The sequence below is a fragment of the Dermacentor variabilis genome, chromosome 5, assembly GCF_050947875.1.
Source record: "Dermacentor variabilis isolate Ectoservices chromosome 5, ASM5094787v1, whole genome shotgun sequence".
NCBI lineage: Eukaryota > Metazoa > Arthropoda > Arachnida > Ixodida > Ixodidae > Dermacentor > Dermacentor variabilis.
Window position 1 is genome coordinate 76,336,154 of NC_134572.1, and position 23,770 is coordinate 76,359,923.

The 23,770-nt window shown below is 45.3% G+C and overlaps 1 protein-coding gene across 5 annotated transcripts; it reads right to left on the bottom strand.

Moving 5' to 3' along the window:
- Positions 1-599: 599 nt before the first annotated feature.
- LOC142581900 (uncharacterized) lies at positions 600-22,525 on the bottom strand. 5 transcript variants are annotated; one of them, XM_075691343.1, is made up of 12 exons: positions 22,332-22,525; positions 21,104-21,178; positions 17,711-17,755; positions 17,189-17,227; positions 17,058-17,087; positions 16,187-16,207; positions 13,788-13,883; positions 11,691-11,783; positions 9,058-9,099; positions 7,175-7,198; positions 2,845-2,904; positions 600-719 (listed from the first exon to the last, which is right to left on the bottom strand). In XM_075691343.1, the coding sequence occupies exons 1-12, from the start codon at positions 22,379-22,381 to the stop codon at positions 653-655; spliced, it is 642 nt and encodes a 213-aa protein (XP_075547458.1). In that variant the 5' UTR covers positions 22,382-22,525; the 3' UTR covers positions 600-652. The 5 variants fall into 5 exon arrangements, with proteins under 5 accessions (XP_075547458.1, XP_075547460.1, XP_075547461.1 ...); XM_075691346.1 differs by having other exon boundaries at positions 632-719; positions 13,788-13,878; XM_075691347.1 differs by having other exon boundaries at positions 647-719; positions 2,841-2,904; positions 13,788-13,878.
- Positions 22,526-23,770: the final 1,245 nt, after the last annotated feature.

Consider the following 23,770-nt stretch of genomic DNA (forward strand, 5'->3'; position numbering starts at 1 on the left):
CATGCAATAACATCTTTCTTTCTCGCAAGATTACCAACGCGGACAGCATATATCAGTTTCGTGAACTAGGCGCACCACTTGGCTCTTTTGAAAGGCGGATGGAGTGGGCCGCAACAAAAACACGTAATTTACTCAACTGGTGTGACGCAAGGTATATGTGCCTTGCTAAATGTAGGATTACGCTCGAAAGGGCTGGCTGTGGCGTAAGTGGCTGACTCAGTAATGTTGGTGCACCGAGGCAACCACCTCTCTTATACGTTACATCATTTCGTAATCGATTTATGAGAACGCGGAGCCGCCCACTGCGCGCTGACGTGCGTCCTGCAGGACTTGGACTGCAGGACTTGGACTGCAGGACTCCGCGTTGGATTGGAAAAACTTTAATAAAAGTTTTTCCAATCCAACGCGGAGCATTGGCCGATGATTATTTCAGGTACGCCACGACTTAAATTGGCGGCATATATTACTATATGTAAGTATAGGACGGTTCAAGATGTGTACAGCCACGATGTTTTTTCCTTTTCATGGGCCCGTCCTGAAGTTCGTTGAGTTAGACGGCGTGTATGCTGTAAAATTCAACACTATGCACGGATACTGCCTGCACCATTTATTCGTCCAATTAGCACGGCGGGAACAGACGGTCCCTGACGTATCAGCGAGGCTCCGCCGCGCAGTATTGCATGAGTTTCTGCAGCATTTCCATGGTCCAGATGAAAGGCCTGTTGCGAGAAAAAAAGAAAAGAAAGAAAGAAAGAAACACAGAACGTGTAGTCTGTATTCACAAATATATGCGAGCTAACTATATGGCAATTTTTATTACTACCTGTATAAGGACGAATACGAAAAAAATATTTGACGTAAGGAAGACGTAAACAGTTCTTAATTACGAAAGAAAACCTACACGCCGAGCTTTTTTCTAACTGCATCCATATTTTGATATTTTGTTGAGTCATATGCTTTTAGAGTAATGACATTGCCACTATTCATATGTGTGGCTATGCATCCTAGCGTAGAAGAGTGCATTACGGGCGTTATCTTGATTGTTAAAATGTTTCACACCGGACTTTATTCCTAGACATATTGTTAGATAAGCGGTGACGTACTTCGACACGACGGATGATTAGTCACTATTAATGATTTTATAATAAGGGAAACAAAAGACTAGCAGTTCTTGCGTGCAAAATGAAGAGCGGAGCTGCGTGGTAAAGGCAGAGTGGAAGATGGTGGCCTTAACATATACGTGGCCTCCGAGATCAGAAGGTGCGCGCAGAACACGGCGCATCGCCCGATATTGGAGGCCACCCTCTATATGACAACCCAACAGCAGCATAACCTCAACCGTTAATTGTTCCAAGCAAAAAGTATATTCGTAGACATCTTGATAAGCTAAGTGCGCAATAATCGTGACCGATAATCATGCGCGACATCTATCTATCTATCTATCTATCTATCTATCTATCTATCTATCTATCTATCTATCTATCTATCTATCTATCTATCTATCTATCTATCTATCTATCTATCTATCTATCTATCTATCTATCTATCTATCTATCTATCTATCTGTCTATATTTTCATTACCAACGCGCCATTAACGATTCGTGTCTCATCCCTTTTCTTTCTCACTCTCTCTTTCCTTCTTAGAACGTTAGCATTGGCAAAGTGTGCTCGCTGCGCCAGCTGGCTGCAAGAATGAGTGCGACTTGATGTTCGCAATAAATTGACCCCCTCCCAACGTAAACGAAGATTAACCTGTGCGAACACAGGATGACCTTCAGAGGGTATATCCTATCGTAATGCACTGGAAGGCGTCGCGTGCTGCGGTGCCTTACGACATGTTCTGGTTTGTCACCAAAAGTGATGTGACATCATAATAGTAATAATCGCCTCTCTGCCTAATAATAATGACAGAATGTTATTGCGGTATCAATTATATGGACACACAGGCTCATTTCCGCCTTCGTCATCACCGTCGGCGTCACTGTGACGTTCACAATAAAGTTCAAGTGCGATAACATCGGGACCGCGCGCTGTATGCTGCACGTGCGAGCGAAAGCGTGCGAAGGTTAGCCGAGGATGGTGGCTAAGAATCTCGCGCGCGCAAGGGAGGAAAGTTCGTATGGTGTATATGGTGTGACTGAACGCGGCCGTACGGGCCCTGTTTCAAAACGATCTGCGGTGAGCAAAGAGTGTAGGTTTTCCGATGGCTGACTGCTTCGTGTGCGCTGTGTTCTCGCAGCTTAGTTTGCGCTGGAGCGAGAAGCAGCACGAAGGTCAATTCGCTCGATGTTGCGATCGATCTTCCTCACGCCAGCGTTTCGACCGCTAGTGTCTGCGATCATCGAGTGAGATGTGCTTATGTTTGTGTTTATGCTTGCCTGTGCGCGCGTGACACCATGCTTGTTAGTTTTTAGTAAGCGAATTTTTAAGAGATTATACGGCCGAGAAAACTAGTATCCTTGCTTCGTTTGACTGTATAATAATTTGCTATCGCGGCCGATGCTTCACGTTTTGGGAGAAACTGCGATTCTTTATATGCACTACACGACACAAGCCTCTCCAAGGGAATCTAAAATTACCTTCTCGCTAACACTGACTCCATCATACAGTAACAGTTAAACTTGACACGAGAAGACGCTTTCAGTGTAGGGAGTGAGCCGATATTTGGGATTCCCTTTATTTTTAATTTATTTTTGATGAAGTGTGAACAAGCGCTCCGACATCACGTGCTTCTCGAACACCATAATCCACACGGAATTCGATAGGGACAGAATTCTGCTTCGACTGACTTGGCCCTACACTGTGTCGAAATCTATATAATGACGTCGTGATGACGTACTCACGTGGCCAAATTGCATTCTTCATCGCTGTCAGAGGACGACTTATCGGCTTTTTCGTTGTGCCTACGAGAGCAAAACAAAGCAATGACGTTAGGCTTGTGATCTGGGCTCGCTGGTACGTCATCGCGAGGGCGTTAAGTGAAGCGCAACTGGTGTGCATGGTCGCAGTGTGTGTGCGCGCCCTGTTCTTCTGTGCGTCCATCTACTAGTTGCGTTACACAAAACGCATTCAGAGTGACATATTTATCGTCGTAATAGAAGGAAGGATAAGTTGAATACTGACATTGAATACATTGTCTCACTTTTTATTTTTCAGGGGCCATGACACGGTCTTCAAACCATTCTTATTTTATTTCTGTAACTGAGAGTAAAGGGCTCAATATTGCTATATACACACAAACCTTAGCTCTCAGCGCACATCTTAACTGTAAATTCCTATTTAAAATAGCTGCTCTGAAGCTCCTTCCACCGACAGTGACCGCCATTTTGGCATGCGTTGTGTGACGTGAGAAAATGTGGGGCTACGCGCAGTGTCGACTGCGTCGAAACAGTCAGAAACCCCGTGGGGCGTCTCGCACAGGGGGCTGTGGCACCCAACGACGCAACTAGGATGTCGCTGTTAAACTGCGCCCACAGTTTGTTCACTCGCGCGATAAAAGCAGCACGAAGTAGAGGACGCCTGCATAAACTATGTCGCGCTGACTGCTGAGGCACAGATGAAAAAAAAAAAAACAAGAGAAAGAAACGCATGACGACTTTGGCTTTGTGTATTAGAATTAAAGTATGGAGTTTAACGTGCCAAAACCACGATCTCATTATGAGGACCGCCTTAGTGGTGAGGGACTCCAGATAAATTTTGACCGCGTGGGGTTCTTTAACGTGTACCTAAATCTAAGTACATGGTTGCTTTATTTTGCATTTCGCCACCATCGAAATGCGGCCGCCGTGCCCGGTATCTGATCTCGCAACATCGTGCTTAGCAGCTCAACACCAAAGCCACTAAGTAACCATGGCGGGCCCGGGTGTGTTAAGATAAGGTCCGGCGACTAAGGGGGGACTAAGGTTAGTTTTCAGCTAAGTTTTTATATGAGGGGGAAAAATGTGTGTGTAGAAAGGGATGAACCCTCTTTTTGCGAAACTTAGCACGGATTTCTTGGAAGTTTTCTTTAGTTTCACTAAAGGTGGAAAAGAGCGTACTTTCGGTAAGTTTACACCACTACTGTCACCCACAGTATATTTTTCGAGAAAACATTCCCGAATTTAAATTTTGAGCAACTGTCTGACTAACCCCGGAATAATGGGCTTCCTTGGGCCATTTTAGCTAAAGTGATGAAGCTGAAATATATACTTCTTACAAATATTAAACTCTTTCTAGCAATCTGTAAGAAAGAACTATGCAACTACACCGCGTATTTATTTCGTTATAAAATCCCCAAAAGGCCAAAATTACAATAGTCGCGAAAATTGAAACAGTTTAGAGACGTTTAAAAATGATTGTCGCCGATTTTTACAACAATTTTATACCCACCCATAACAGGTAAGTCTAGTACTGCATGAACACGTCGCATTATATTAAGTGAGAAAATTGAGCATATTTTAGACCCATGTATAGTCATCCCAACAATGTGCCTCGTTCTAACAATAAAATAAAAATCATGCTCATATTGAATTCTGAACTCGTTCTTTTTGTTGTATAGTAAAGAAGAGTGACTGAGATTGTGTCTTTATTGCCCTCTTTTTAGCCATGAAATGAGTTGAGCTTGAATTTTCAGGGCTCCTATTATCCGTACAGCTACTACGGTGCGTTCAGGTAGCAAGCACGCGAGGGCGCGCACAGCAAGATATGTTGAAGACTATAGCCGGGGGAGCATATTTGTGGCATAAATTCGTGGCATAAAATTAACTTCCCGTGGGCCAATAGTAGTGGTGCAACCTTACCGAAACAATTTAGGCGGGGGGGGGGGCAATGGATTAATTTTAGGGTGACAGGCCCTCGAATTTGTATATTCCGCAGATCGCTAAAACGCACTTTTCCACCTTTTGTGAAAAAAATATTTTTGTTCCAAGAAATCCATGCTAAGAAGTTTCGCAAAACGAACGTTGATTCCTTTCTACGCAGACATTTTCCCACCTCATAAAAAATTTCGCTGAAAACTGAAATTTGGCGGGACTCTCCTGGGTCTGTCCTTATCTGAACTCACCCGTCAGCAATCAATTTCTGCGCCAGCTTGCAGTACAAATCAGCTTGGCCTCCCCGATTGGCTTTGTTACTGCGAGGTGTTACCCACACCACCAGCTACAGTGGTGTGAGTCACTCCCTAACCAGTTAGTGCTGCTGCAGACTTGTCTTGAATAGTGATATACTTAAAAAAAAAGTCAAACACAAATATCTACTGCACCGAATCCGCTAACATTTTGCCAGCTTGATGCGGGACACATACCGCTTAACACGCAATACATAATTCGAACGCGAAAATGGTGCGTAAAGGCCCCTTTTAATACGTAGCTGTCGCCCCAGTGATCGAAAAATGAAGTCTCAATTCATTCGGCACTCGAATATTACGTCATCACGTAAGTAGAAAAATAATGCCAAGCAAGCTTATCGTGACTTCCTGCCGTTGTGACTGATGTCGGAGGTTGTGACTAGGTGCCGGCACGAACTGCTAAATTACTCAACCGCGTCTCGATAACCGTGTCCCGCCTTGAAGGCCGCCATTTGCCGAAGCTCTAGTCTGCGATACCTTACCAGAGATATCCTACGGATATCCCACGGGCGCAGCAGATCCCGGGGATATTCGTATATCCTTGAAGCGAATTTCCAAACAATATCCATCGATGGAGTGGTATAGCCGGTGCAAGAAATAACGACACGAACAAAACCACAGCCGAACAAACGCCTATAAATACATTTGTTGTAAAAATTCAATTGTTCATGACTGTACGTTTTTGTTCGTGTCCGCATCGTTCTCTCCGGCAATACCATGGCACCTAGACACCATGCTCGGCCAACACTAAAGTCACTGAGCAGTGATTCCGGCATAGCCAGTAGTGGTAATCGCAATCGTGCCGTGATGCCGAAAGCCACTCAATCCTCCATTTGTGACACCAATCAGCATTTTAACGCGACAGCGCGTCTCAGAAAATTCGGCGTCGGCGTCGGACGCCCTTTCGGAAAAATCAATTTTCCAACCCCCCCCATGGATACCCAGGCCCTAAACGTGGCGCAAGAAACTTCCTGAACTAATTGTATTTCTCAAGCTAATATACGTAGAAAAATCGTAAAGTACGCCTTGCACACAACTTATAAAAATGCTATAGCTGTTGGGTTGTAATTTGAATATATGAGAAAACATAATTCTGTTACGCAAGAACTCAAACCCCTTTTCCAGCTTTTCTACAATTCAGAAACCGCCTACGGCGACCGCAATTTGCGCACGCCGGCGCGTGAATATCTCGGAGTCAACGTAGCGGCGCGCCCGCTTTCTTGAAACACTTCCAGACGGCGCTCGCCTCCGCTGCATCGCGGCCCACGCAAGACGATGCATTTCTGCCAGAAAGCCAGCCTTCGTGCATAGCGTTCGCAGCGAGCGTTCTCCGGTAAACATTACGGTTACATATGCTGCAGTTCCCGGGAAGCGTGAGAAGCAGTCAGGGATCCTTGAATGCTATCGCATTCCACTATTAAAGGCAAAGGTTAAGCGTCCTCCAAATTTTCTCACATTTTGCTCTTCCATGCAGCCCGGATTAGGTACGCCGCATTCGCTTCGCTATTGTCTATAGAGACACATTTATGGTGTTGCCTGTGTCCTTTACACCGGACTGATTAAAGGTTAGGACAGTTGACGCTGACTGCAGCTCCCTTCAGTGAGGCCACATAATTACCACATCAAACTCCAAACCCGCAGTTAGACGAGTACGCGTTTCGAATTCGTCTTTGCAGTATATATATATATATATATATATATATATATATATATATATATATATATATATATATATATCCACTGACGATGGTCTGCTCCGGAATACCGTCCGTTGCACAATGCGTGACGGAGGACGTGGTTTAAATCACGGATCCGGGTCCTCCAAAGAGGTGCTACGTAATGCTCACGCATTTCTTTCGCATTTACTGCTAAATCGCCATTGAATATTTTCTTCTGCAGCGCTGGATGCATTGATGGTGTGCACCATGACTACCCGGTCGACCCCTAGCCATCAAAAGACAATGAAATGAACATTTTGCTCCTGGTGTACTCCGTCGGCCACTTGTACGCCCATATAGTACCCAATATGTGATACTGGTGAAGCAGTGAAGGATGCCAAACATGCTTACTTTCGCTGGCGCGAGGACCGTCGCCTGGAAAGGAGGATAGTTTCTTTCATTAGTTCGAGCACAGAAGGCGCTAGTGCGCTGAGAATTTAGAAATTCGAAGAAGCAGATAGATAGAAGTTCAATGACTACTGATTCGCTCCAAATGGATCTTAATACTTCACAACACTTTGACACTGACTTCGCCGGTCGGTTGAACGAGTTTTTCTCGGCTGCAAGAAATTCAGATTCAAGATTTCTCATGTGTCTGGCCCGGCATACCTGACATGCAAGGTCTTTTATTTATTCCCGAGTGTTCGCTTACGAATGCTACATGTTTCTCCTTTCACAATACCATAGGAAAGAAAATGTGTACCTCATGCAGTGTCGTATTGAAAATAGACACAATTAGCTTATGTACCGCAACTGTCGCTGGAGGCCTTATGGTGGTGCTATGGCTGTAGGCGTTATAAGGTGCAAGAGTATGGATACTTCCTGAGACTCGCGCGCTTCGACTGTATACCAAAGCAGGCCATTACAGGCTACTTTGGCATGGCCACTTGCATCGCCCACCTTAAAACCAGCATCTCGAAAACTGTACTGAACCTCTATGGAAGAGAAGTTCATTTGGAGGCAGTTAATTTGTATACTAGACTAATTGCAACCACGATCGTAACACAACAAGCAAGACTGTATACACGAGGAGTATTCATAAAGTTGGTATTATTGCCACGCAGGAACTGAGATTACGCGAAGAGACTCAGGTGGGGGTTTAATTGGAGCCCGCATTAGCGTGTTAACCTGCTGCGACGTTTGTTCAACAATTATCCGCCGATCAGCAAGTACTTGAGCCTCTATTTACGCATAACATTGTAGTTCACCACCGAGTGACGGTTTCCCACTTGTTTGACCGCACTGAAACGCCTGCGCGATTTCACAACACTGTAATAAGCTGGAACATTGCCACCGTACAGAGCCACCAGCTCGGCGTGAATCTCCTTCGCAATGGGTCCCTCCAAATGCAAAGAGCGGAATCACTGCTCGTGTGCCAACATATTTTCCCGATGAACGCTGCCAATGTTTGTTTAATTTCCCAGGCGTGTTCCGGTGTGGTACATTTAACGAAGTGTTTATATTGCGCGATAACTAGACAGGCGTGCGCTCTTTTTGATGCATATTGTGTGCGCCTGTTTCAAATTAATGGTATACCGTCAATACGAACTTTATGAACACCTCTCGAATATTACAGGGGGCCCGTAATGTGTTTGTAAATTATGAATCTGTTGGCATAATTTTGGTCTGTATGGCGCAAAATCCAATGAGTATCCTTCCTCGGTAAAAATAAAAATAAGAACAAAATGAAAACAAAGCCATGGTCATGTGTCATCGTGGCTGATAGATGCAGTAAGGTTGCAGGCAGCTTGGCTCTAAAAAATCGCTTTGTCTTCCTTAGTAGTTTCGTGATCAGAAGAAGAAATAAAAAAACACTAAATGTATTTTACAGGTTAGTTGGCACATTATAGTTATCGATATTTGTGCTGCTAAAGGTTACTAAGAAAACATGAGCTAACTTGAGGAAAATGTCGACAAAAAGCATTTTCCAGGTGGTCTGTTTTCTTATGTGTAACGTTATCTTGCAGTGCAAATATTCACCACCACTTCCACAGTTTTTTGTCGTAGCCAACACGTCCCACGTGCGTCAAGAATGCTGCGTTAGAGGGAGGGAGTGAGGGAGGCACTTGTCTTCCTTTACGCTGATCCGCCTAACAACTGTATGTTTCTTATCAAATATATTCGTGTTGTTAATAGGCTTGAGCATAAGCCTCAAGTGGTAAACGGGGATTAAATGGTTCAGTTTAACGACTCGAAGAACAGTAATTGTTGTTCATCAAATTCGGAGCACTTACTGAACGCCGTGGACCTGACAAGGCGGCCGCTTTGTTTTTTTCCTATGAGAGAGAGAGAGAGAAAAAGGTAAGTCTACGTGAAGTATGAGCGCACTTCCCAAGTACACAAAAAGCGCCCGGCTCGCAAGCTTCCGAGATAAAATCTTAGGTGAGTCTTCTTGACTGTTTCATTCCTCCTGACGTAAGCGAAACCATCGGCAGCACAAAGCACAGAGCTCAGGACCGTGTTCACAACAGCTCTCTCGCTAATTGTCATTTATATCTTTCAGGTCCGTAAACTCTAGCATGACGCTGTTGCTTGTTCTTTCGAGGGTTACACGGAACACAAATTGGTTTCCAACCCGGGCTACTAGATCACCAATCAAAGCAAAAAAGAAGAAAGGAGGACTACGTCAGCTACAAGGACTATACGGTCAGCGCACGCACCCAACAGCTTATACAAGAGTATCTTGTAGCGACCTACCCTGTGCAAGGGATCTGCGCTGATTAAAAACGCCAACATGCCTACTGTTTACTTCGATCAGCGACCCATTTTGCTAATATTCTTACTCACATATGGAGACGACTCAATAATCAATAGCAATTAAGTAGCGCCACTGAAATCTCTTTCAGAATTCTTCACAAGGCCCAAACATAATAATAACTCCGAGATAGATATTAGTGTTCATACTTGCCCTGTAAATCCGTGTAGCAGACAACGAAAATGATCCTAAAGCTATCAGCCGTAAAGTATGATAAGATACAATCGGTACACATATTTGGCGCTATAGACATTCAGTTTTCTTTATTTAACGCTCAATAGAGGTCAAAGGCCAACAAAAAACAGAAAACTGACTTTACTGTATTCTACGAATTACAGTGTAAAAACTACGTTTAAGCAAGCGAAACTTCTATGGCGGGAACTTACCCTGCAAACATTTAGGGCAAATACGTTTTTATACAAGCAAGCCTTTTAGTGTGCGGACTTCAACGTTTGGGTTAATGTTCCAACATTAGTGCTATCAGTGTCTAAGAAAAATAAATTGTTTTTTCTGCAATTCAAGCAGATGCTGCAATATGAAGCTGCTCGTTGCCGTCAGTATCTAGAGTTTGCCCTTCAGGATAAGAAAGTTTCTGCGCACTCCTGCATCCGTATGGCAGTAGCGCCAGCATGCTTGCAGATGCGCCCATATCGGACACTTTCCAAGTCTGGGCGTAATGAAATCATAATGAACAATGACACACAAAAATGCATTTTCCAAATAATACTCTCTCTGAGGAATTGACACCTGAAAAGCATAGCCATTGCGCTTGCTACATGATAGCGCTGAAACTCTTTTTCGTTAAATATTTAAAAAAATGATAATGTTGAAACAAGAAGGAAACACGGCACTTTCTATATCCGCGCTACGGTATATACTACAGGCTTAAATAAACCTTAACCTTAAAATACCCTTAACAGAAACAGCAAATCAATTGGATTCGTATTCTTTCAGTATTATATATTTGTTTTCCTTTGGAGGAAGGGGGCTGATTGAGGAGAAGATGAGGGCAAAATAATTTAGGTGAAGGTGAATTTCAGAGAAAACTTTACAGTCCCAATTCCGTGCACGAACCGTGGCACCGACGGCATAGGGTGAAATCGCGAATTCCATAGTATGTTTTCGTACTGCATGAACCGTCTCTTATGCAGCAACAAAACTGCAAAAAAAAAAAAAAGTTGCAACGTTGAGCTTGCTTACAATCAAATGGAATGCAATCCATTCTCGGTAACAAAACAGATAGTCACACAAAGACGTTGCTAATGCGAAAACACCCGTGTGCTTAGATTTAGGTGCACGTTAAAGAACCCCAGGTGGTCAAAATTTCCGGAGTCCTCCACTACGGCGTGCCTCATAACCAGAAAGTGGTTTTGGCACGTAAAACCCCAAATATTATTATTATTATTTAAAATCAATTACGTCACAATGAACATGTGCCGCAATGTCAAAATGGTGTCGCAACCCATCCTCTCTTTTTTGTTCTTATCAAGTCTGCTGTATAAATGTGTGTTACACTCCCCCCTGAAGCATCATTCTGAGAGCTAAGCCTGACTCCTGTGCCCTTTGTATCCCTTCACGCGCATGTTGTTAGGACAGTGCATGCTCCTGTGCGGCCATCAATTATTCGCGAAGCAAATGTCAAGTGCAGAAGAGCGATTGCATAATGTAACAGTGCAACGGTGGTGTCATTAACATAGCATTGTAGCCTTTTGTTGCAAAAATAACTTGAAAATGAACACGAATTGCGCCGACACCAGCATTGACTTACTTCTGCGACATTGCCCTCAAGGAACACAGTTACTAGGAAATATGGAGCCCTCTCAATATCGTCGTAATTTTCTTGTATCCTTTATATTGCTTCAGAGCACTTCTAAATATCTATAATATGCTAATACACTGCACTGAGCAGGGAAGTATATTTACAATGCTATAAATCATGCAACATCGTGTATATATTTATGAATGTGTGCATACGGTCGAATCAAGGCGCGTTCATCAGCTTCGCCAATCGGTCTATGGCACAAGATGTGAAGGTCAAGTGCCAACAAACGTGAAGAATGTACTTGAGCGAAGAAAGCAATATGTTAAGCACCTTAAAGTTGCCGTACTTACTTCATGCTTTCTTTTAGATTTGATTTCTTCACTATCTTGTTTGAAGCTGACTCCTGCTGGCCTGGATTCGAGAGTACGTGCAACACCTCCGGACTGTGTCACGGAAAAAAAATGAAGATTTCTTTGAAGTTTACAATTAGCCGGTATCATTTAACACTTCGAAGAGCTGTTATTTCTCAGCAGGCGCAGCGTTTTAGGAGAAGCTTTGGAATACCTAAACGATTGGTCACAAAATCGTAATTATAGCGCGTACTATTCAGGCGACTTGTCACACTACGGTCTCCAGAACCGGAAATAATAGTCTCATCCAAATTGAAATAACCTTGTCCTATATACAAGAGCTTGTTACACCAGAGCATATTGCACGGCGTGCTCTCTGCTACTCGTGAATGAGTAGACGATGCTTTAACGCAGGGACACATGCGGGGACACATACGAACACACGTAAGTCGGTTTCGAGCTCCCGATTTACTGAAGCCAGCAGTAGTTTTCGCAGTAGCGTGGTATTGTTATGAAGTAGAACATGCATGCAGGGTATCGGCTACAGACTTCTGAATTTGCAAGTATGTCGGGGCTTCACTGCATTACGTGCCAGAATACAGCAGAGAAATGAAAGACGAGCGGCGATGTCACCCTCGAATTCCCGAAGCCGCTAACTGTGACGTCTTAGCTCGTGCAACGAATGACCAAGGTTATAGTTTATTACTCACAACCAAAGATTACTGCAATGGTTTCAGCAACAAATGCAAAATCATTCAACTATAGGAAGCGCCGCGAAACGCATAATGCGTTCTACTGGCAAAACAATCGCGAGATGTTCCGGACCACCTAGGCCCACATGCGACCGCTGAAAGCTGAAGAGACCGTGCATCTTCTCTGCTACTGCACCCGCCGCTTCGATGTTCAACGACAGTCTTTATCTACGCGTTCACTCGAGAGGGGGGCCAACCCTTTACAGAGGCAGTGACCCTGGGTGCATGGGGCCTCCCTCTTCATCAATTGAGCCGGCTACACGTGTTTAAGGTATTCTTGAACGGGCATGAGAAGACGCTGAAGGCAACACCCTGTGCCTCCTACTGTGGGCGTGAACTCCATTATGCCTTTTCCTTCTTTCTTTCAATCCCTCATCCGCTTTCTTCCACGCCGGGCAGCCAACCAAAGGTTCATTTATAATTAACCTCCCTGCCATTCCTTGTTTTCCCTCTCCGCTCTATTCTCACATTTGTGTCCTCGTGGCGTGCCTCGTTCCTGATCTCTCCAAGTTTATGCGCGACAAAAATTACCGTGGCGACACCGAGGCGGGACTTGAGTGCCTTTCTTCTCTGCCATCTGACGTATAGAATCGCGGCGACATCTTTAAAGAGCGCAGTGTGGTTCTTAAGTCTATTCGTATGAGCCTCCGATATCTATGGCATTCAGCAACGAGCTACGCCGGCGATATCAGAGGCAATGTCGCAGCTAAGTTGCAGGCGATACTCAGAGCGCGCTTTATGCACTTAGTTTTCCTTGTCCCATTAGCGTGCTGTAGTCCATTTGTCCATTCACATGCTCTAGTACAGCTCAACCAATATGGCGTGCGCTTTACGAGCTGCAGCGTTACATTCAAGGTTGAATGCGTGGTTTTCCCGGCGCGTAAGAGTTGACAGGAGCGAGTTCCTTTTCTACTTTTCTTTTTCGTTTTTTTATACCTATTACGTTCGTTGACATGTTTTAACCCTTGCAAATGCGAAGTAAAACGACAAACCGCTAATTGCTGCCCATACCCCTCGCCCCCCCCCCCCCAAAAAAAAGAAAGAATGGAGTGGAAGAAAACGTACTATGCCGCAATGCGTCTAAATTGCGATGGTTATCAGCTGAGCTGGCTGATAAACATCGTATATCTTTCCCGAAATTTTCTAAATATATATATATATATATATATATATATATATATTAGTGCGCGAGCGTGTGTGTGCGTGCGCGTGTTTTCATTAGTTCTCGCATATACACTATTATCGTCACAAAAATTCAGTTAGTTCAGCAGTGCGTGGTCTTCCGCTCCGCGTGCTGGTCAAAATTGGTGTCCGCTAAATTCCCGGAAATCAAAATTGCGCTCACTTTTCGAGGGACTTGAGACTGGACTTGGGCGGCGGCGCCTGTGCGCGGGCTTCGGGGCTGGAGTCCGGGGTTAGCGACGGGGCTGGAGCTTCTTCGCTAGGTCACAGCCGGGGAGTTCTCATGAAGACAAGCTCTCACGCGTGCGCTAGCAATCGCGGACAGCACACAAGCACGCAGCCTTCATACACATTTACACAGGGTGCTTAAACTTCAACGCTCACATTCTGCACCAAAAAAAAGAAAGAAAAACAAAGCCGAGGCAAAGTTAAGCGCAATGAAAGACGACAAACTTTATTATGAACTGCCAGTGGCGTAGCAACAGGGGGGGCCGGGGGGCCGTGGGCCCCGGGTGCAAGGGGCCAGTGGGGGGAGGGGGGGTGCCATATACGTCTGAAGACGCCTATCCCGCCGGCTACACCCAGGGGAGGGGGGTGACAGAAGGCCTATGGGCCCCGGGTACCAGACGACCTAGCTGCGCCACTGTGAACTGCACAAGTCACCGAAGTGTATGGTTTGAAAGTATATATGTAGTTTGCACTGAGTGAACAGTTAATGCCAATCTTTTATCCCGTCCGTCGTCTTTTGCTTCGTCTAATTTTGCCCCAGCTTTCGAAAAATGCCCGAACTAGCCTAACTTGTCTGCATTAACATTGCACAGAAACTACCGAAACGTGAACTACGTCAGCGCCGTTGTATGCCATTTGCAGGGCCGTGCGAATATTCGAAATTTTGAACGTGAAATCAAATAGTCTTGCTGTTTGATTCAGATTCGATTCATGAATTCACTATTCGAAATTGTCGGTTTTATTACAATAATGCTGCGGACTGGAGCAAGTAGAAAATTGGTAGCATGATAGGGCATTTCAATGTTAAAAGCTGTCAGGAAGACACCCTGGACAGTTTCTGAATTTTTGTTTCTTTCGAATATGTAAGGTGATAGAAACAATTTTTCGAGCCTCAAAGGAGAGAGAACAATCAATAAATTTATGAATTAAATATGAATCGAAGTCTCTGCGTTTCGATCCAAATTAGATTCGAGAATACACTATTCAAAATTGTCGAATGTTCTTTTCTTTCCAATAAGCGTGAGGGATAACAATTATTGGAGTCTCAAAAGAGAAAGAAAAAAATGAGAGTTATTCGTTATGAGTGCCCCACGTTCCGGCAGCCTATATGCGAATTGTCTAAGTTAGACAAATCAGTTTTTTATTAGACCATTCGCGTAATGTTTTCATCCCTTTGAAACAATGGGCGGAGCTGCACGACACCTCTCTTCTTCAACGAACTCAACACTCGAAGTGCATCACATGACGTGCTCAACTCCCCCCCCCCCCCCCCCCGCACTTGTTTTTTTGTTCAATGCTGTCATTGCCGCGGTCCTCTAGATAAATAAAAGCAGTTGTTTTTCATTTACAAGTTCCTCAGTTGACCACACGCCCAATATTGAATATTCGGGGGCCGTTTTTCTCGAATATTCGTATTCGAATCGCTTTGAAAATTTTCCTATTCAAACACCGGCAATTGATTGGTACGGCGGACGCAGTACATACGCACGGAACTTACAAATACGCAGATACTGAAGAGCGAACTTTTTTTTATGTAAATAAGATGGAGGATGGAGCAATTTATACAAGAGTGGCGAAGTAATCGTTTCACAATGTACGCGTTAGGCGTGTACGCCACGTTGATGCGAATGGCTGCCATTCTTCTGTGTTCTCACCATGATATATGGTTGCCTCAATGTCCTCTTTGCCCGGCAGAGCGGCGGGCGAGGAGGACATCGAGGCAGCCCTATCGCGGTGTTTCCCGCCCAATCTCTTGCGCTCCTCGCAAACTGAGAGCGCACAAATGTTACACACAGATTTTATTTTAAAAACTCAAGAAATACAGAAGCTAACAACCTGACGGTGCGGATGCCACGCCAGGCTGCTACTGCTGGTCCTGGTGTATCCAGTGTGGAAGCAAGAAAATCAAGCAGTGCTGCCTGAAATTTGCTCTCGCGAGCGATCATGTCGGGATTGACGGTGCCAAGAAACCAGCGCCAACTTTCGCGAGGGCACCTTTTCAATCAGTTTAATGTGATCCCCGTATGCCGACTTAAAGAAGCACTCACGTTGCTGGAAATAATTACAATCCTACAGATGGCGAAGACTGCAGTGGACACACAATATCGAAATATCAGATTACTGGCCTGACATTTACCAGGAAAATCCTTGACTAATCTCAGTGATTGGGCACAACTGTAAGCATCGGTAGGTGCACTAGGCACTCTGTGTTCCTGAGCCAAACACAGTTCAGGTTCACTGTATAGCGTGGAATAGTGCACTGAGCAGTTTCTTAATTAATTAATTGTTTATTTATTTGTTGAGACTCAAGAAATGAAATGCCGCATCTCTCACCTTTTGTCAGAACTGGAACCGCTGTAGAAACAAAAAAGACAACAACATAACAACGAGGCTAAGAAGCAAGAATTCTTTTTCTTGCTCATAGCATGCCTGAAGACTGCGTTAAAAGTACATTGCGGCACCCATCGCTTCCAACCTCACACCAAATACGACTCGAGTTCTGAGCAACGCGTGTAACTTTCGTAACCAACACGTGCTGTAGGCTTCGAAGCGGAATGCTAGTGACAACAAGGACACGCGGTGACAAACACAGGTCGGAAAATTAACGCCCAGACTCACTCACAACATACATATTTTTATATATATTCATACACGTTGTTACTTAGAATCGATAACGAAGAAACGTTCCCACGCTCATCATTTAGTTCAATGTACGTACTTTTCATTTTTTTATACTAGCTTTTCGGCAGCCTAGGCGCTGCAAGCCCAAGACCACGAATCATTGTAAAAAAAATTCTATGTTGGAAAACCGCAGTTTCATATACATTATAGCAACGGCGAGCGCAAACATCACAGAGGCCAAATACTTTGAGGTCCCTATTGTGAAACATTCTATTAAAGGTTGAGGGGCAACCATATGCTGAAGTGTTGTGCTTTTATTAGTGAAATGAAGACAAACACAACTGCATAAACTTTGTTGAAAGGCAGGTTGAATAGTAAGTGGCTGAGTGTTTTCTGCCAAAGCTTATCATTCAAAGGTGTAATTCCACGGGTCTAATCCTCTGCCGAGGCCCTGAACTGCACTACGCGCTGTGCCATCTCCATTTATTTGCGAATACAAGTATTGAGCCTCTCAAACTTCTTCCAACTGGCAGATTATACAATTTCACCTCCCCTAAAAAAGGCATTTGAAAAATCTGTTCACCTTGTGCTGGTATCGCTGCTGGCAGATGAGCTTCAAAGAGAAAGACAAAAATGAACACTGAGAATCTTTTACGGCTCTCGACGGCAAAATAAGAAAAGAATAAGGAGGGGTCACAACGATAGAAGACCTACGTTTCAGACGAAGACTCTGAATCTTTGGCGAATTCGTCCCTGTAGGAATTGAGAAAGTAAGAAAAAGGGGGAGGGTGAGAACGATTAGAAAAAATATGTTGAGTTAGCGGTAAAGGCGTGAGAAATGTGGTAGCCTTACATCGCACCTCTTGGAGGCTCTGGATCCATGATTGTAACGCACGCACGCACGCGCGCGCGCGCGCGCACGCACGCACGCACGCACGCACGCACGCGCGCACGCGCGCACACACACACACACACGCACGCACGCACGCACGCACGCACGCACACCGCCACTTTGAATATGGGAGACCAGTTCCTAGTGACCAACATATTCCTGGCAGCCGTTTTGTGAAGAGTATTCACTAATTAGATTTGTGAAGAGTAGTCACTAATTAGATAAACTGACGTGAATGCTGTGTTCATTACAGGATAGCATTTGCGTGGAAAGGTAAACTTAAGCTGCATTTTTCTTTTTTGTTTGTATATATAAAGAACAAAAGCTTTGTCGTGTTTGCTTACTGAATTCCACGAGGAAGAACCGCATTGCCTTGTTTCAGAGGTTGCCTGAAGAAAGAAGAACCGAGGTAAGCTTTCAAAGGCCCTCAGTGACATCATCACAAAATGAGGAAGATTGCGGAAATGTTAGAGGTATAGACGATGTACTCTTTTATAAAATATCGTGTACTTCGCAACGCATCGCGTGCAACTAGCGCTTACAAGCAGATCAACAAGAAAGTCGAATCATCTTCCCTGCAGTAATATGAACGGTCAGTTGAAATAGTGAACTTGTACAACAAAAGAAGTCCCAATTCGCAGGAAAGGATGTCGCCATGTAGAACTAGATCCGATCTTGGCTGGTCTCGAAAATACACCAGCAATTTATCTGATGAGAGAGCAGTACCTTTCAGCTCTTACAACCATGATTCGCGGAACGTCACTGTGTAGTGAGCTGTACTGAGCTCGCGCAGGGTAAAAGGAGAGCGCTCATTGATTCACCATACCCGTGTGCATTTTTCCTTGCCAGCCATCCCTCCATCTAGAATGCGCCGTGTCTCAGAATATCGCATGACAGGATCGATGGAAACGAGAGGATCCATAGTGCATGACATGCTAATGTACTTCCAGGGGGGGGGGGGGGGGAATCGAAGTTGTTGAACGATAACTCCGCTGACAGCAAGAGTACATATGGCGGTTTTGCGTGCGTGTATTTTGTTTCTTAAATATCTATGTACATATATGCCTGTTATCATTCTCCTTCTAGTAATATGCTGCCATAAGAACTCGGCAAGATCCCGTTATGAATATCAGAGTGGGGTTCAGATGCCAGGACCGAAAAAGAAAAGCACTTGAGGCGCTATTATTACCCCAAATTTACATTTAACAATTGAGTCGGCACTTCAACAATACCTGCTTCTCGTAGCCACTAAAACCGTGCACATCAAATATAGACTTGATTGCTTTCTTCTTTTCTTGCGCGTGTATATGTGGAATCAAGAACAGCGGGAACGTGGATCTAAAGTCGCAGTTTTATGAAGGGAAAGCAACTAATGAGCTCGGAAAGGTCATCATAAGAGATGACGAGTGATGATTGGAAAACGGCCGTGTTTCATCGCGGAACAGAATGGATAAACAAAGCGCAGGCTACTGAGGCCCGCAAAACCTGATATACGATTCTCTCTCGTAACGACACCTGTCCTGTAACAGAGAGAGCCACCTAATGTTTAACACGAGCAACACCTACCAGCCCACCCTGCCTTTATTCACTGAAAGGAAGTGATCGACCTCCATTCGAATGCAATTAATCCGGCCCCTTCGCATTTTTTTCTTCGGCTCACGAGTCCCGGCAGTAAATGCAAGAATTTATTCGGAGAGAACCGGTATTCCCATTTGCGAATTAACGGCCCGTTAAATCCCGCAACGTGATCGGCAACGGCGCTGCGAAATAAGCCCTCGACGAACATCAATGTAGGCGGCTCCTTCTAGATCTCTATAGCTGCTAGTGCGCGATTATCGCATTTACATGTTCCGCCGGCGCACAAAGCCTGATCGCGCTACTTGCCGATGCGTCCGTTGGTGAGTTCCAAACGCAAAGCATACTTGGCGGCATAACAGCAAGAAAGCGCTCTTAATCGCATGTGTAAGGAACGCGTAGCGACAACGATCTCATTTCGTTATAGACCGAGTCGCCATGTTAGCGCCGTGCAAAATGAACCCGTATATCGTAAAATCAAAGAAAAAAAAGCAACAGTTTAGGGAATAAGACCTAGCAATGTGAAGGACAAAGGTTGAAACATGCAGAGACCCTGTAATGGGACGATGTGCAATTGCGTGCAGTGCCACACAGGCTAAAGGTGCAATTAGACCCGGCGGGAGCACAGGCTGTCCTTTCAAAATGGGAAAACTAATTTAAACATGTCCGTGATAACGTACCGATTAACCCCCCCCCCCCCCCCTGCTTGGTATATTTAGAGCTTTGTCATCTGCTATTACTCGCCTTTGCGCTACTGCTATCGGTGGGTTCGGTAGCTTGTAGGAGGCGGATACGAAAACACGAGGACCGACAGAGGAGAATCGTTGTACTACACAGGCCTTAAAAAGAGTTTCCTACAATTACTGAAGGGAACTATGGCACTGCGATAGTTCAGACACCATGGGAATGAGGGGTAGTATATGGATATTCCCGATTTTCGTGCTTGGTGTTTCAGAAGTTCTTGTGCATGGCTTCGTTTATTAAGCTTTATCAGGTCTTAAATTGGCCTAAACTTCAGGCAATTTATACTTATTTTAATGCGCAAGGTAACTAGACTGCAAGTACGCATAATCGCTGCTAAACGCAGCGGTTGCAATTGTTGATGCGTCCGTGACCTAATGGTTTCAATATCGGGCTTCTGTGCTTAGACGTTCGGTGTTCGAAACCCACAGTCGGGCAATTTTATTAATGTCTATTTGATTGTTTATAACGCAGCACTTTCTTAAAGATGATCGCTTTGAAAAGTCAAGAAGCCATTTAAAGCCATAAGGACGAAGTTTAGGCGAATCCACGTACTACCCATCATTACCATGCTGACTGAACTGCTCGCATGCATGCAGCTCCCGTAGACACTAGCGCCATAGTTCCCCCTAGCAATTGTATGAAGCTCTATGGCCTTAGAGATCGCCTTAATGGTGCTCTCTTGAGCATGGCCTTTGTCATCTTAAACCCAATTTCTTTCGAAAACGCTCACAATGACGCCGTTCATTTCGCTAACCCTGACATCCCCACGTGTCATATATATATATATATATATATATATACGCTAAAACTGAAATATCGATATTCTAATTTATCTTAGCACACAGCAGGCGTATTTGATACGCTGGAGCTAGTTATCAGTTGTGGTCGCTAAGTAAGCCCGTATTACTTAGGTTTAACTACCATGGCATTTCATAGCTTTTTTATGTAACTCTCGTCGGCCGGAAATGAAAGTTGAGCAAGTTGTTATAATTCTCCTCGATGTCAAACTGGGTTTGGGCATTACAGGGTCAAGTGAGTTGAATCACCCAGCTTGCTCACAGCGAAGTCGCCACTGTTGCATTAAACCCACCGCCGAGGCTCGGTGGTTACGGTTGTGGCATTCTGGTACTAGCCGGGACGTGGTAGAATTAAATATAGGCCACGGCAGCCCCACTACACGATGTAAACTAAAAGCACTAACGATACTGTCATAGAAATCCGCGTTGTCTATGTTGACACGTAAATGGTGCGAGCGGTGCTCGACACCTGCATTATCGCTGGGCCGGTGGTTGTTGGATGATAAAGAATATAACATACATGGAAATGAATCCTTGCATCATGCCGGACTAGTATACCAGAAGTACCGGTGCGTAAACTTCAAGCGTGCTTACGCACGATTAGGACAAAAGGTTGCTTACCTCGTTGTTCGCTTCTTGAGGGGCGGGGTCGGAGGATTTGGAGTGAGGAACAGCGCCAGCTTCTTCTTTTCACGTCTGAAACGTTCCCGACAAAGTCACGGGCTCCATCATGCATGCAGCAACAAAGCAGCGCGGGAAATTTGAGTCCAAGCGCTCATTCGTTAAAGAACAAGATCCTACGCAGACGAGACATGGCGAGAACGGCAGTCTTGAACGCGTTATCGCTACACTGGCAGTAAATGCACGCTGTGCAGCAAATATGTGCGAAGGCACGTATGCTATAAAGCGTTCATATTAAGGGATCTACATCGGCACATCGGTTTCTTGCGGGTCCTTGCTTTTTCCTCGACATTCAGCACTGTGACCCGATGCCATAATTACCATGATGCAATATACATAATCAAAACACATCATACGAGTACATAACCACGTCATATGTAGAATACATAAACAATCCACATTTTTTCGGGTTCATTATTTTCAAAGCACAGTGTGCGTAGCGGTAAATAGAAATAGCTTATGAAAAGCAATGTGACCGGAGCTTCCGTCGGTAAATATGTGCCGAATGACAAATTCCGTCACTGCGGTTATGAACCTACTTGCAATATTTTTGTAGTTTCCGCACCGTCCCAACGCTGGTGCGATTCATGCTAAAAGCAAAACAACGCCACGGCTAAGGCTAAATTGATAGGTTTACCATAATAACTCACCAAGGCGTCGACGGACAACAAGCGATGTAAGTTAGCAAACGCCGCTGTACTGGCATTTCGAATGTGCACGAAAATAACAGAACATTGTGTTATATGTGTTAAAGCAGCCTTTATACCAGCCTGTACTTGCACTATGCGTTAGTCTTAAGACCAATACCTGAGCGTATGAAGTAATGAGCTGACCTTTAGCTTTTCGAACTAAGTCTGTGGTTCTCCATCTGAACCATGACATAATTCTCCGAATTCGTAACCATGAGAAGAGCTGCACAGATCATGGCAATAATAGTAACGCACACGAGCACGAAGCTGGCTCTTAGAGGGATTCGCGAGCATTGCACGACAGCGATGCAACGGCGACTGGCTAGCTCAGGTGCACTAATGATCGCCTTGTCCCGCACAGCTGTGGCACCAGGCTAGCCAAACTATCGGTCGTTCAACATTTACTATAGCGGTTCAACACGACCGTCATCGAGCATCCAATGCGCTCTGAATAAGCATCAAATGGCGTCACGACTCACGCGTCCTTGGCCTTCTGGGCTTCGCTGGACTCCTTCTTCCTCCTGAACATGGCGTTCGCTTTCAGGAAGGGGGCCCCGCGCACCGGCAAAAATTTTGAAGGGGTGGAAAGCCAATGTCGCCCGTCGCAACCGCAGATTTTTTCGGTGCGAGGCTTCGGAATCGCCGCAGAGCGCGCGCGGTTCGCGTGGCTGGTGCGGGTGCCCGGTTCTCGTGCTCTACGGTGGCGCACCCTTGAAGCCGGGCCGGTTTCTTTCGCCAAAACTTTGCCGACAGCAGCAGTAGTAGCGCTACTGCTTTGTTTTGTAGGAACGTGTCAGTGGCACCGACAGTCGAATTGTTTCTAAAAGAATTGAACCACATTAGTGCTCGTGGTGCCCGGCCCGCTCCATTCTTGTCGCGAAGAGGCAGCGCAAAGAGCGCGAATGAGCAGTTCGAGCAAATGATGCCGCATAGCGCTGGAAATACGCTGCGCGCGGAAAGCTGCCACGGAGCTGAAAGTGTATACCGACCGTGTGCTTGCAGCCCTGTAGGCTGCGTATGTCTTGTCCTCTCGTCTGTGCGTTTCGGCATGTTCATCAACGCCCATCAAGTCGGCTGGAAAAAAAAAAAACAACCAACGATTACGGTATTCCCTAATGTGAAATTTGAGCGCAGCTCTATACACGGGTTTTCAGGTCGCGATATATTCAGGCAAAGAATTTGAGAGACGTGTATATACGTACCGTTACAGACAACTCTATTGTCGGCGACGGCGCTTATAGCTTGGGCTTCGGCGGCGCGCACCTCTGGATTCTCACCTCGGCGTCGCTGAACATCTGCTCGGGTAGCTCGTTTAGCAGCTACGGCAGACGAACAAGTTCCGGCGGTTGCGTCGCTCATTATTCAGAAAGAACTGGCTGACACAATTCTGTATTGTGATTATACTTCCACGTGGTAATGACAGGGAAGGACGACACAGTGTCGAAACTGTCAGTTCGAAGTTGAACTCCTTACCGGGCGTACTTGCGTACAGCAAACAAGTAACACTCGAGCACAACGATAGGGGCGAGCGGAGTCGGCGATCGTCGAAAACGCGATCTGCGGGTCAAGCGCGTCGGCTTTTATACATGACTCGTCGAAGGTTCTCGTTTAATCGCGTGGCTTCCAATAAATGCTTCACAATTCGCGTCGCGCATACAAGCACATTACAAACACTATGGCTCTCTCTCGTATAGTCTCGTGCGGCAGTCTGTCTTCCTCTTCACCCTTTCCCCATAGTCTCCTCCACCACTTTCCGTCCCATACTTTCACTGCAGTCTCCTCCTCCACTTTCCCACTCGCACCCTCTTCTTCCGGCTCCCGCTGCGCTCCGCGTTCGCTTTCATCTTTCGCCGTGCTCGTTCGCTCAGTTACGCCGAACAGCTGCACTCTAACAGTTCAGTGGCGATTTAGCGGTAAA